The following is a 14,632-nucleotide window of genomic DNA, read 5'->3' on the forward strand; positions in this document are numbered from 1 at the left end:
ACAAACCTGTGGGAGCAGTGCTATGATCTGGGGTTGCTGCAGTTGGTCAGGTCTGGGTTCAGCAACAATATTAGAGTGTGTGACCTTTTTTTTGGCCAGGCAGTGTATATCACTGTATAATCAATCTATATACTATACATAAACAAATTTCCTTTTCCATTATATTCTAGATAATTGAGATGTACCTGTATAGCTTAATAAAAACAGTATATTCTGAAGCAAAAAAGGTATTTTGACAGTGTATCATATATCATGTTAACGCGTGCACCCTTTAGCCTACAGTCGGGCTCGTTGGGTCCGACAACCTCCGTTTGACTTCGACTCTGCTGGGCCGAGGACAAGAGGGGTGCTCCACACCAGCCCCATTTCAGAGGGGGGAGTTTTTGTGGTCAGATGAATATTTAATGTGTCAGCGTGCACTTAGGAAAGAATGCCCTTGTTTTTCTCTCTATGATATCATAACCACAAGATAGAGCTGGGAGATGGGAACCAATGTGCATATGAGGCCTAAACAGCAGCGCTCAATATGCGTCCAGTGTTGAAAATGGATGCGGGAGGTTGTAGATTTACTAGCCTCCTCTCAGGGTAGTGGTCGCATCAACTAAAAGCATTATGGAAGTCTAGGAAGAATAAATAAAATGCTTAATATAAAATGTCTGGTATTAATGATGCAGTGCGAAGTGGTGGTTGTGTTTTGAAGAAATGGGTGTGCCGTTCCCAGCCCTGCATTGTTTTATGTGTGCGTTTTTTAATTTCCTTGTAGTTTCTCATCATTACTGCAGACTAACTTACAAGTTGTTTTGAACTTTTATTCTAGCGCTTTGAAGCACGTGAAGGCAGGTAAAGTGAAAGCGGTGTAACATTGTTTTTCTTACACACGTACAGAGTTCCCTTAAGTGGGGGAACAGGCCAGACCACATGAACAGTAAAATCCTCCACAAAGCCCATATCACCTCCACACAGAGACCGTTTGCTCAGTGAGGTGACTGCCAGGGCTTAAACATGATGCCACATCTAAATGATCCCCCAATGCGATGTCTTTCCTCTTCATTCATCACTTTTTTTTTTTCAACTTCTCCTTGTCTCTTCGTTAAAATCAACAAACAAAAAAAACAAACACACTCCTTTCCATGCAGACACATTAAACATAAGCCCTACACACAGCAAAGGCCAAGCTGTGCTTTGGCTCCAATCCAAACCGTCACAGAATATATTTGAAGTGTAAATATTTGCATTAACTGTATAAATGGACTTGATACGTGCATCAAATATAGTCAAAACTATGCCTGGGCTGTAAATTCTTGCATGCATGTCATAGGATTACATGTAAAAAGAATATAAATGGGGAAAAATGCACGTAATACTTCCGTTTTAGTAACGCCACCCATTTAAAAAAGTATTATCCTTACTTGCAGGTCATAGCTCTTGATGGTTGTGTTATTTGTGCTGAAAGCTTGAAAAAAAAAACAAGAGCTGCATCCTTATCTTGCTTCTCAAAGCTGTCAGCTCGATGTGGAGCGACAGTTGAACACATGCAGTGCTGGGGCCTACTTGCCTGTCTGCAAACTTCCGTTTGCCCTCAACAGACACTGAGGACGTTTCAACATCTGTTGAGCAAAGCAGTGCACACCTGTCTTCCTCTTCCTCCTCTCTAGCGGACCTGAACCCCCCTCTCACATTCTCGTTCCCAGCCCGCTGCTTTTTTCGCCACTCTTTTTTTTGTACTTCCCTTTTTACCTCTATTCCAGGCACCCTGCTAACAACATGCAGCATGTTTGGCCGGCGAATGCCAAGGCCACCAATCACACCGCCGAGTATTTACAGTGGAGCAAATCAAAGTTCTTGTTTTGAGGCTGACCCTGAGGGATGTGGGTTTTACCCTTGGTTGGTGATTGTGGCTGTCTCGTCTGGGCCAAAATGAGTTGATGCTAGCCACAAATAGACATCATTCTGCTATAAATTAATTTACAAAACTCTTCTAACACTTATAGAATTAATGCATAAAGCTGCACTGCTATATTTTTCATCACAGACTAAAAGATTACAGTTGAAAAAAGGGGTTTATGGAAACACTGTTTGGGCTTTCTGAAGTTATCTGTTGCTCATCCTGTATGACAACAGCTCGGGGATCGTCTGCTTCCTCAGGCAGATGCATCAGAATCTCCGGGGACATAAGCAGTGTGAAAATCCCCCTCGCAGGCCTGAAAACAAGCCGCTCACAGCGGAAGTTGCTACATGAGACTGTTTGAGCAAAGAGCATAGCCTTCCTTTTCTGATAAGGGGGGATAAAGTGCTTTGTGTGTAAATGTGTGTGAGACAGAAGCAGCGCCACACAAAGATGGGCCTATAAAAAAGGCACGTTCAGGCAGGCTGGAAGGGGTGCAGGGGTTCCAAAATAAGAGCCAACGCACTCGGATTCTTTAACAATACAGCAAAGCCCGTAGCAAGTTCAGAGCAATTATCCCTCTTTTGTGCAGCCGCTTTGTTCTTTGTGTGTGTGTGTGTGTGTGTAAAACTGTCTTCTACTGGAACGCAGGCGTGTTGGGGGGTGATAGAATTGGGGCTGTTTTTCAGGCCTTTTGGCTCCTTGCCTGCAGACATTGCTGATTTCCCAGTACTGCTGCTGCTGTTTTGGCCTTGTCGAGCACAGAAAGCCTATTTGGCTCCACTGACAACTCAAATTAAAGTAATAAACTGCTGTTAGTTTGTTATTTTAACCCTAATGGTAAATAGGGTTGTTGTGAGTGCGTGTGCATTGGTGTTTGCAGGTTTTCAGGTTGCTCTTAGCAGCAAGGTGCTGGGGCAAAGGTGGGGGCCCTTGCAGAACTGTGAGAAAGGGAAGCAAGCTCCTTGCTGTCACATACATCAATGCAACGCCAGCAGATGTGTCAAACGAATTCGTGTTCACACCTCCATGCACACCAGATAGCACACAATAAAGTGCAACAAGGAGTGCTTTTGCCATAAACAAACACACACCTCACACAAAGTTCCACTGAATGACAATTGATATTTCAGGTGAGTCAGAGGACGTATGAGAAATGTAAATGTGTTAATTTTCCACTGCACTGGCTTCACTTTCAATGCTTTCTCTGAATTCATCATGCTGTTCGAGGGCTGCAGCTGCAGGACTGAGGTTACCAAACTGACCTCACTTTTTCTGCAACAATTCCAGTCAAGGGTTTGCTCTGTGTTTACCATGAGGAATACATCCCTCTCCACTTTTGGAACCTTGCTGCACCTATTATTTACTCGCTGTTCCTAACCATTAAGGCCCGAAGAAATAAATATCCAAACCACAAAACGGTGGTACAAGTCGTCTTTTCCAGTAACCAACAGGTGCCTCATTCCCTCAAACCACCCTCGGAGCTGCCGTCCTAGCAGAGAAAACCGTTTATTGTCATAATGCAGCAGCCTAGAAAAATGTTTCTCCACTCATGAGCCATTTATTTTTCTAAATGCAGTTCAGAACTTTTATTGAATTACAGTTAAAAGGTCGTAATAGCCGCCTCCTGTATGGGTCAGTGTAAATAAAGAAGAATGAGCACACACAGAGTGGGCATTTTACTTCCCCTCGTAGGTGAGTAAACAGGAAAAACACTTGGCTGCTGAGTTTAGAGGAGAGCGAAGGTAGAGGCCAAGCTTCTAATCTGGTTCTCAGAAAACATCTGCTTGCATCATAAGAGCAGAAGAAAAATGCTGTCTAATTCCTCTGTAAATAATTTGGTAATTTCTAACAAGTCTTACTTCTCCGTGTGGTGTCAGCAAATGTAGGGCGGACGTTTTCGGCAGCCTGAAGCTGTTTTGCGTGCGTCTCTGACAGTCATCAGCTGGTCTAAGGAGGTGGCATTTAGCTGTTTCTAAATGTTAAACAATGTTCTTCTTTTTGTCCTGTTTTTTCAGCGACAGGACAGAAGCCAAGATGCTGAACAGGACACCAAATGGCTTAAAGTTACGTTTTGTTTTCAGTGTTCAGTGTACGAACCAAGGAAGGGTTACCCAGCTATGTGTGAATGTCAGGAAGCTGGCCTCAAAGCTTCTAGATGTGGTTATTGTGGCAACGGTGGCCAAAGCTTACATTTGTCTGTCTAAGTTACCCTTGTACAAATAAATTCATCAGAACTACTGATGAACCGATCAGGCTTTTCCAAGACAATACCTGTTTCTGGTTTTATGCTTTTTTCCCCTCAGAATCCAGTTTTGACCAACTCTGATTTTATTTTATTTTTTTATTTCTTCTGAGGATTATAACACATAAAGTTAAAAAATGTGGCCCAGGTTCTTTTGATAGAGGTCGTAGTGTCAAATACAACACAAAATAAAGTAATTTAAAAGATTACCCTAATCTTTATTATACTTTCATTGAACTTTCAGAATTTACGCTGCTGATCTTTGGTCAGAGCCAATCAAGGAACATTTGTCTGATTTCGATCACCGGACAATTTATTTGTACGTCTCTAATCATAATACGCATGCACTTCAGTCTGTCTTATGACCTTAATAGTTATAGTATAACAGAAAAATAAACAACACTTTGACATCCTGCATGACTGCTGGAGGAGATGCTCATCTATGCACCATCACAAGCCTCAAAACCTCAGAATGTGGTGAATGTTTTAGCCCAGATTGTAAAAAAATAAACCATTGCATTCCAGTGGATTTATCATATGGCCAATATTTGCTTTACATCTAATCACTGAGGCTCTGCAGTGACCCAGGGGGAGGAAATATGCCACAGCCTCCAGTCACTATGGACACAGCAGAAGTAAAGGGTTTGGTCAATAAAAAGATTGCTCTTCTATTGTCATCTGTTGCTAAGTGGCACTAAGGCAGAGAATCCTGATGGCCAAATCATAAATTAAATGGTCATGAGTTTGACTATTAAGATCATAGGTTTTCAGGAAAGCACCCAGAGTCTCACACACTGCTGCCCCCCTGCCCCCTGGCACTAATACACCTGTAGGCCTTTCTTTCAGACTCCCATCTCCATTTTCAAACATCAAAGTTGCCTTTGAGAGAACAATTCACACTGAGGGTGAGCCTTTCATGTGATTTGTGGAGCATGGGCGTGGCATCATATATTAATAGGGGGTGGTGATTTTGTTTTTCTTTTTTTTTTTAAGAGATGCACCTGGCAGGTGCTTGAGCTTGAGCACACGCAAATGCATCAACATGCATGCTGTCTTTTTGTTTACTTTGCAGAGAGACTGCAATATCACAGGAAAAATAGCACAGCAAATGTCATTGTTTGGCTATTTGCATACTTTGTACAGTCTGTGTGCCAAATGCAAATAGAATCAACCCGCCAACTCGAACATGCTCATTCCCCCCAATTCCACTCTGAATCTTCCCCCACGCCCGTCATTCTCCTGCTGGAGCTGCGCAAACACACCCAGGAGAGCAAATAAGGGCAACAAAACACAATGGTACTCGTGTGATTTTATGTTGGACGGGGCCTTTTGGGATGGCGAGGTGTATCACCTTCATCTTGATCCAAGCAGGTGTTTCACACACTTTAAAAAGATATCATTTTCATGTGTTGGGAGACAAACTGTCACTTTAACCTTACCTAATTGAAACAGACGCTGATGATAAGAAAATGTCAGTTTTCAGATATGATTGTAAAAACAGTTTCTATTTTCGCTTCTTTCTAGCAAAAAGCAAAAAGGTATGAAGCGATTTATAAAAACATGATTCAATAGGAAACAATTTTTCATTGTCAATTATGAGAATCAGTAAAAGGAAAAACTAATTTTATTTAAAAACGATTTTGATGTTATTGATATATGTAAGCTAAATAAATTGTTTTAATTAATTTGTTTTTTACAATTCCATGAATTAATTTATGTAAAAGTATTTTATTTTATCAGTACGTCCCATGGAGATCTGAAATCTGTTAAAAAAAACCTGTTTGCCGAGGTAGCAACCACACAAATCAAAACTATACTCAAATTAATACAATACACAGTGAACAAAGAAAAAAAAAGAGAGCTTTTTAAAAACACGGTGACCTAGCTAGAAAAACAGCAACACTTCTCCTTTACTACATTTTCCATAATACTCATAAAATCTCTAATTAAAATTAATGTTTTTTTTTGTAAACATTTTTAAGGTTTTAAACCTGTGTAGCTAAATGCTATTTTGTCAAAGTCTGAAGAACAACCACTTGGACTACAAGTGACAGAAAAGAGGGTACAGAGCTTTATAAATGAATATGTACCAGCGTTGTTGTCCAGAAATGACTGACAATGTCTGACCAGCTAAATAACAGAGAATTCAGTGGTGAGTGAGACATTTAGCATTTTAAAATCCTAAAGTAAGGAGGCTGCATGTTGTACAATGTCACTATAATTAGCCATAGGCAGAAAGGTGGCTCCCACCTGGTTTTTCCTTGCAAAGAATAGAAAACATGATTTGTTTTTATGAAAACCCATCTTCATTTTGAGTTTCTTAACTAGATTAAAACTGTGTACATTAACTGAAAGCTTATGATTAATTCATACTCATAAGTAGAGTCACAGAGGTTAAAACTCCTAAATTGTCAAGGTTTTGCTAATGAGCTTTAGTTTTCTGAATTTTTAAATCACTTTAAACGCATGTTTAAGTATTTTGTCACGTTACTTTTTTTCAGTCTCTGAAATTAGAACTTCAACTTACCCTGATAAACTGTGAATACCATTTCTAAAAATCATTTCGCAAGTTTAAAATATCTCACCCCTATGTATTTATTTTCTGAGCCTGACCTAATGTGAGTAGCTTTCAGGGTTAATAGATGCAGAGCTATAAACATCCCTTTCCCCTTTGGTAAATAGGTGGATGCTGATGTTATGTTCAAGAAATGGAAATGCTTTAGAAGTTAATATAACTTCTGGAATCTGCTTTAAACGTGAACTCTTTATTTATTTATAATAATTTTTTGTTTTTTCTGTCATTTTCACTTGCTGCAGTCATCGGCAGTTACAAGCACTGTTTCCAGTTTAAGCGCAGCCAAAAGTTGATAATAAAGTGTGACAGAGCTGGAGGAGGTGCTGTGTGTGTGTGTGTGTGTGTGTGTGTGTGTGGGTGTGTTTGTGTGTGAGAGAGAGAGAGAGAGAGAGAGCGTGCTGGGGGTTGCTGTTGTAATGACGAATGCCGGATGTGTAATGAGGAAATCAGCAGCAAGAAAGACAAAAATACTTAGCAAAGCATACTTTCTGTTCAGGAGCAAAACTTTTCTCCCTGTGTTTGTATCTGTGTGTGTCCAGGCATATGAAGCTACATTAGTGTACACAACTGTGACCAAGAAAGCATGTGTGTCTAACCTACTGCTCAGGTGTTTTCAGAAGGCATGGCATTCTTTGTTTCATTGCCCCAGGCGTGCCACCGTTGCAGTCTTGTCCATCAGGTTCTTCTGACTGGATCGACAAACATTAATTAAAACGTTCTTTCCCTCTGTGCCAGCTCCACTGCTGTAGCTCGGCTGGAAGCCATGCAAATGCAGAGGGCCCTTGCACAAACAGACTTGTGAAGCCCTGAACAGGACAGCCCTGCTGCCTGAGCAGAAGCTTCAGTCTTTCTGCAAAGCACTTTGTGTGGCATTACAAACTAAAAGCAGATCAACGCTGTTGGGAGTACAAACTGTCTCCAAAAGGATGCATTATGAAAAAGTACTGATAGTTTTATAGTGCCTGTCTACTTTGTTCAATAGGGGTCATATAAGACAGTTTCTTGTGGTTAAAGAGGAATCTGATTATTTTTTAGGTTCCAATAACATCTGAAAGGCAGTGAGTGTTCCTGTTCTTCGAGTCTGCAGCAACATGACTCTGAGAATGTGCTCCTTGTTTAAATATGAGAGCTCCTTTATATCATCTCGCACAATTTCTTTTTCAGGGCTACAAATTCTCCAATGCAGTAAAGTGGGCTAAAATGTCATCTCAGCCCCAGATCTGGAAGCTCATTCAGCCCAGTATAATGAACAATATAATATGCTGTATTTGCTGGTTTGGTCAGCTGTTTAAATTGCTTTGATGATGCTACAGGATGATTAGATTTGTTGTTCTCATTGATGTTTTAATGTTTTCTCTGTTATCAGGTGGTTAAACTCATAAAGTTCTACTTTGTAAATATGAAAATTATATTAATTTAAATCAGCTTTAGTGGAAGTTTATTTTTGCTCCTTCTGTGAATTCAGCTCAGTGTAACAACGTTTTTAATCAGGCCTTAAATTCCTCCAGGCCTATATTAAACAGTGTCACTTTATAGCACAGAGCGCCAGAGTAAAAGTAGCACGGTGCCGGAGTCAAAACGTGTCGACAGACAGACAGGAGACATCTTTATTGCATACAGTTATTTCAAACTGGGGGCTCCACATCAGAATGCATTTATGCACCGACACACGCGTCTTTAGAGAAATTCTCTTTCTATTAAACAGCAGAAATTGAAACCATACACGCACAGTGTCTAATATGCATTCAGTGTTCTGTTTTATACCTCTGCAAATAGCACCAGCATGGCAAGGGGGGAAAGGGAGATGCCGCTCATATCCCCTCTCATGTGACACTCTTGTGCTCTGTTTTGACTGGGTTAAATCCACCCTGTCCCAGTATCCACCTCCACACAAACCACAGCTATCCATTTGTTCGGAGAGACCTTTAGCACCACAATAAATACACTCCCTTCATAGATAGGATCATAAAAAGACGCCCTGTCTTGTCTATCTTTGAACCTCATAACAAATGTATGCACGTACAGTTCTCCCCTGAAGCGATGGATGCATCTGAGTAACATTAAGCTCCTCTGTCCCCTCATATCGGCTGTTTTATCCCACATGTGAAATGCAGCTGCATGTGGATGAACGATGGCGCTAACAGCTTCAATACGCTGTAGCCAATGGGCCGAGCCTGCCATGCCTTAAATCAACGACCCACTTATGTGGTCAGGCAGGTAGGACCCCTCTGACCATTGCTGAGAGGAAGGCGAGGAGGAGCGGAGCCACCTGCGGCTTGGAGTCTCGCTCAGCTCCTCTTAGTGGTCTTTGGTTTTTGCCTTAATGTGCTGCAGTTTCCTCTGACTGGGCCTTTCCTGTGCCCCTCACAAACACACACACACACACACACACACCTGCACTGCTATTTTACCTAGAACAATAAACTTACCTTCATCCTCTGCCTGCATGCCTAACCTCAACTTCAACCAAAACTTCATTTTACCTTAACCCCAAAACCAAATCTGATGAAAAACTGGATTTCTGCACTTGTGAGTAGTTACACACCACTTACAGGGACACATATCAGCCTTGTTCTGTGCTGGATTTAAAAAAATATGTATCAACTGAACATGACTCATGCAGTTCTCTTATGGTAAACAGATACAGACATGACACACATGCTCGGATGGGGTGGTTGTGCAGAGGCCGCATCTCACCACAATGCATGTCAGATTTGTGATGTGTGGGATGTTTGCTGCGTGTGGGTACTCACTGCGGGGTTCCCGAGGTCCGTCCACGGTGACTTTGATGGCGCGGTGATAGGTGGCCACTTGTGGTGGTCCAGTGAACACGGTGATGGTCAGGGTGAAGCTCTTTCCTGCAGCAAAATCCCGTTACATTAATGATGATTGCTCAGGAGAACTTTTATTGTGGTTAGAATTAAACAGTAAACCTGACTGCTTCATAATTAAAATGAAATCAAACTGAAACATAATTTGAATCTTGTCCATATGATTGTTTTAGATTAGTGGGAGCTGATTTTATACTCCTGAATACGAATTGGACCGTTTTGTTTTATAAAGTCTGATTAAAATACATTTGTTATGAATTGTCGCTTTATAAATAAAATTAAGGAAATTAAATTAATTAATCATTGACTATTTTCTTATTTCTGAACTTCAAAGCACAGTTTTCCCTACAGAACTAAAATATGACTATATATATATACATATTAATTCATATCCCTATTTGTATAAAAATTTAAGACAGAAGAACAGCTTTAGTCAGTTGCAATATTTCTTCATTTATGCATTTATTTGTGTTTTTCTGTTGTATAGCGAGCTACTTTTGAATACAACTGAATAACAAAACATTGATGGCTTACAAAGTACTTGTGCCCCATCCCTCTGTGAAAATTTTGTTGATGTCCCCCCGCAATAGAGTCGATGCAGAAATTTGAAGGCGGCGGGGGGAGGGGGGGGCTCCTTATCTTAAAAACAGAAAAGTATTTGACAAGACTTAAAGCTCTTCATTGCATAAATGAAGGATGTACTCCACCACTGTTTTTATTTTTATTATTGGGTTTTATTTGCAAGTTTTTTAAAGCAAGGGTCCAATCGCGTGTTATTTGATGCTTGATAAGTGGGGCAAATAAAACGAGCGCTGATAATTAGAAATCTCTCTTCCACTGGGTGACTTTGAAACTGCGGAATATTTTTTTTTTTTTGTTGTGGAGACGATCTGTTGTTTATGGCTTAACATTGAGCGATTCTGATTTTCTTGATAGGGTACAAAAGGTGCAGTCAGTAGGCCTGCGCTTTAACCACTACATCCTGCACTCAGGCCTGCTGATGGTTGAATTTCTGCACAGTATTTTTAAGGTGGATCAGCTGGTGACAGTTGGGGGTCGGGTTCTTTATGCACCCATTTTCAAAGAGTGGATAATTGTTTGTATCCCCTTGGATTTGAAAAAATATATACAGGCAAGTTGTATCCCCGCACCAGGCCGTGATGGTGATGTGAATGGACCATAGAGTCAAATGTTATAGTCCAGAAAGGACCTTAAAAACTAATGGAATTTTGTTTTTGTATATAAAAACGTAGGACGAGATTTATTATATGCTACAGGAGTGAATGCACTTAAACACGGAAACGTGATTATGATCTAGTTTCCATAAATGATAAGAAACATTGTCATCATCTAATTGTTTGCAAGCAGGCCCCGAATGCCTCTCTTAGACGTGTGTGTGTGTGTGTGTGTGTGTGTGTGTGTGAGAGAGAGAGAAGGTGGGTGAGTTTCAGAGGTTTGGCTCACCTCGTCCGCTCCTGCCCACGAAGCGGAGGTCGTTGAAGCGGGCCACCTGGTTCTTCATCACCGCAGAGGCGTTCCGCAGCTCGGCCGAGTAATTCTCATCGTTCCCGGCCATGACTGTGACCAGTGTCCCGTCGGGAACGTCGCCGAGCGCTACGACCTGAACGCGGGAGGAAAAGCAGGCGGTCACTCCATGTTACCAAAAAACCCCAATGTTTAGGACTGCGCGTAAAAACCGCATCCGGCTCTCCTATAATTAACTCCAAATTTCTTTCAAAGTTTTACCACAATGTCAGCAATGCAATGGGTATAAAATAATTACTAATAAAACGCCGCAGTATAAATTTACTGCTGACATTTAGTAAAATGTTATCTTAAACATCGTGATTGGCATGTTCCCATTCTAACTCTGCTATTTATTCCCAGTCATTTGGATAATGTATTTAAAATAAAGATGGCTAAAAATATGTAACAAGTTTAAAAATAAAGTATAACTAAAGCTTAATTTTACATTTATCTCCAATTCCTGTTCCAAATTATTATGCCTCTGAATGGCGCAAATATATCTCTAACTGCGTCTACATAATTACATTTTTAGCTCAGATAAAGAAACTAAAGTTCAGTGTAATTTTACAAACAGTGACAATAAAATTTCTGTGCACAGCGTATCTGTCTTTCATCACAGTTGGAAAACCACCTTGTAAATTTTTAAAATGAGAAATAATTAGTTATTAAAAACCACCAGTCTTGCCTTGAAAGCCACGGGGAGCGTCTTGTTGCACCGCCAGTGCGACGGCAGCACGGAGCAGAGGAAGTTGGGGCTGTCGGTCCGGACTAGCTCTCCAGCGTGGTCCGCCAGGACGTCCACCACGTTTCTGTTGTCTGGCCGCGTCCTCAGGGGGCCCGCAGTGGCCATGGGCCCGTTGCCGTCTCCGATCTTACTGCAGGGGAAGGACGTGGAGGGCGGTGTGAACCGTCTAGTGGTGGGCGGCTCTACGGGAATATGCATCACAACAGCTTGGGTCAGCGCCACCTGACTGGGGTTGTATCAGAAACTTTGAGGAGGAAAACAGGGGGTTTTGTTGTTGTTTTCTGTCTCTTTTTCTTCTCCAGACGCCGCTGGTCTCAAAGGATGGAGGCAAAAGGGCAGAGGACGAAAAGTGTTCCGCTGATTAAATAAAAAACCTCTAAACTCTGCTGATTGTAGCGTTATATCAGTAACCCACAATGTGTCATCCTGAGGAACATCAGGGTGGTATATTTATCTAACAACAAGCTGGGGCTCTCCAAACTCTGAGCGGGGTTGGACTTTTCTGCGCTGAGATCGACCGCACACTTGAATACTTTCAGCGGCGTGTAAACAATACATCAACACCACAGACTACTTTAACTATTAGTTCAGACCCCGAAGTAAGGAAAAATCGCTCAAATATTTTAGTAGCACAAAGATAATCCAGCCACGACACATAAAAAAGTTTGAGAACAGCTCAGCGGTTGTCGCAACTTCTAAATGATTTCAAATATCACCTTAAAGCTACCATCACCGCTGAGCAAAAGGGAATAAAATCTACTTGAATGTCCCGAACTCGAATCAAACTGCAGCTGAAGTTCTTTTCCCGCTTGGATCAGCGTAATTCTGGAGTAAAACGAGCGTTTCCCCGTCGCTCCAACTGGATTTCCTTTCAAAGTTATCCTTTATGGGGCGCAAAGAAGAAGCCGTCAGGCTGAGCAGACTGCAGAGTGCGGCGATATTACTTTTACACTACTCATTTTAGCGTTTGGTGGCTGGGTTGAGCCAATGAGAGCGCTGGGTTGGGCTTTGGCGCACCAATCAAACTGCGTAGCTTCTTCTCGGATCTGCCCCGTTGTCACATATACACCAGGTTAATTATTGATACATATCTGTGCTCTTTTCTATGAGCTGCAGATTAAAGAGGGATATATATTTTTAAATAAGATACATTATTGCTGTTCATTTGTGACACACAACTGAGAATGTAAAGCAATAGGAGGAATGTGCTGCACATAAAATCTGATGTTAAAATAATCTCAGATTTATATTAAAAGCTTTTATACGTCATATTATAAATTGAATCAATACAGTGCAACAGTTGAGACTAGAAAACAAAATATTTTCTAAAATATCCGAAACATTATTCTGTCTACATTGATTTATCTCATCCGACTTCAGTGGCCTAATTGTTTTATTATTTAGTCTGTTTGTATTTAAAAAAAAAAATTCACAGGTCTGCGGTTTTAATTTAACTGACTTACCTTGAAAAGTCATCAGCCATGGGCGGCTCCATACCTTCTCCACGTAAATTAAATTAAATTAATTAGGGGTTCAGGACAGATTCTTATCGCGTTAATTGCCTGTTCTGAATTAAATTGGGAGAATTAAAACAAGCGGGCTATAGTCTCTTAATTGTCTCCACATCAAACACGCAACCCATTTATAATTGCATGTGTTTGTGTGCGCCTGAGGCTTAATTCATTGGGAACTCAAAAAGTTACATGAAATGACGGCACACCCTGCAAACTCCGAGGCCATGCGTCCTTCTAACACTAGTTGGCGCGTTTGTCTTTTCAATCGCTGTCAGCTCGACCAGACTGAGGCACATATTTCACACGTAGTGAGACAGAGACGGCGGGGGGGGGGGGGGACCTTTATCTGCGTGTGAGAGAGTCGGAAATCTGAAATAATTGAGACTAAACACTGACAGTTAAAACATCCCTTTAATATGTTTGTCCTGCTGAAACTGAGCATTTTCCAGGAATACATAGGGTTATTTCTAATTTATGTACTTCAGTTTGCTGCAACTTTAAAGCATTTGACGCTTTTAAAACAGCGTCTGCTGCGCGTTAAATGAATGAGACCACATTTCCGACACAATATTTGATATGATCAGTTTGTGTGTCTTTAATTAAACTGAGGTTAGCAATTTATATTAAAATCATCTACATTTTTTTTAACGTTTTTCAGTGTTTTAAGCAATAGAAACTATTATTCTGGATTTGAATGATGCGTATTAATTATGCACATTTTGGAAAGCAGATTTATTTACCTTTTTATTTGGAATCCTAAATAATTGCATTTTTTCGATAAAGATTACAAACTTCATGTCTTTACAATCGTAATCCTAAATGAAAGTAAATAAATGAATGAATAAATAAATAAATAAAACATCCGAAGATGCATCTTGGATCTTTGAATCAGCGGGTTTATAATTATGAGGACGTCTCGTTATAACTTGTTTACTTTTAGAAGAATAAATTAATTACGTGGTGAGAAATTTAACTTCTCCCTAACCCCCCTTACACACACACACACACACACACACACACACACACACACACACACATACACACACGTTTGGCAAGTCAGAGGTGCAATCTGACTGGAAAAGGAATAAAAATACAACAAAAAAAACAAAAAAATTAGGCAACTTTAAAATCAGCTTTTACCTTAAATGAGGGATTTTCTGTCCGTGATAGTTACAGTAAATCATTAACATCATATAAATATATAAAGCAGAACAAAAGGAAGTAAAAAGGATATTTTAGGCGATTAAATGAAAAAGCAGCAAACTAATTCTTGCTGGCTTAACCTAAACATAGAGCTGTAAACCTGCTTA

At 40.6% G+C, this 14,632-nt stretch overlaps 1 protein-coding gene across 1 annotated transcript in view; it reads right to left on the bottom strand.

Moving 5' to 3' along the window:
* Window positions 1-12,753, bottom strand: part of runx3 (RUNX family transcription factor 3) — a 32,331-nt gene extending 19,578 nt beyond the window's left edge. The window contains exons 1-3 of the mRNA XM_047345615.1: window positions 11,749-12,753; window positions 11,001-11,157; window positions 9,459-9,563 (exon numbers count right to left, since the gene is read on the bottom strand). Coding sequence (XP_047201571.1) covers window positions 9,459-9,563; window positions 11,001-11,157; window positions 11,749-12,006 — 520 coding nt within the window. The 5' untranslated portion in view covers window positions 12,007-12,753. The remainder of the gene's footprint in view (window positions 1-9,458; window positions 9,564-11,000; window positions 11,158-11,748) is intronic.
* Window positions 12,754-14,632: the final 1,879 nt, after the last annotated feature.

This window comes from Girardinichthys multiradiatus, chromosome 19 (genome assembly GCF_021462225.1).
Source record: "Girardinichthys multiradiatus isolate DD_20200921_A chromosome 19, DD_fGirMul_XY1, whole genome shotgun sequence".
NCBI classification, from domain to species: domain Eukaryota; kingdom Metazoa; phylum Chordata; class Actinopteri; order Cyprinodontiformes; family Goodeidae; genus Girardinichthys; species Girardinichthys multiradiatus.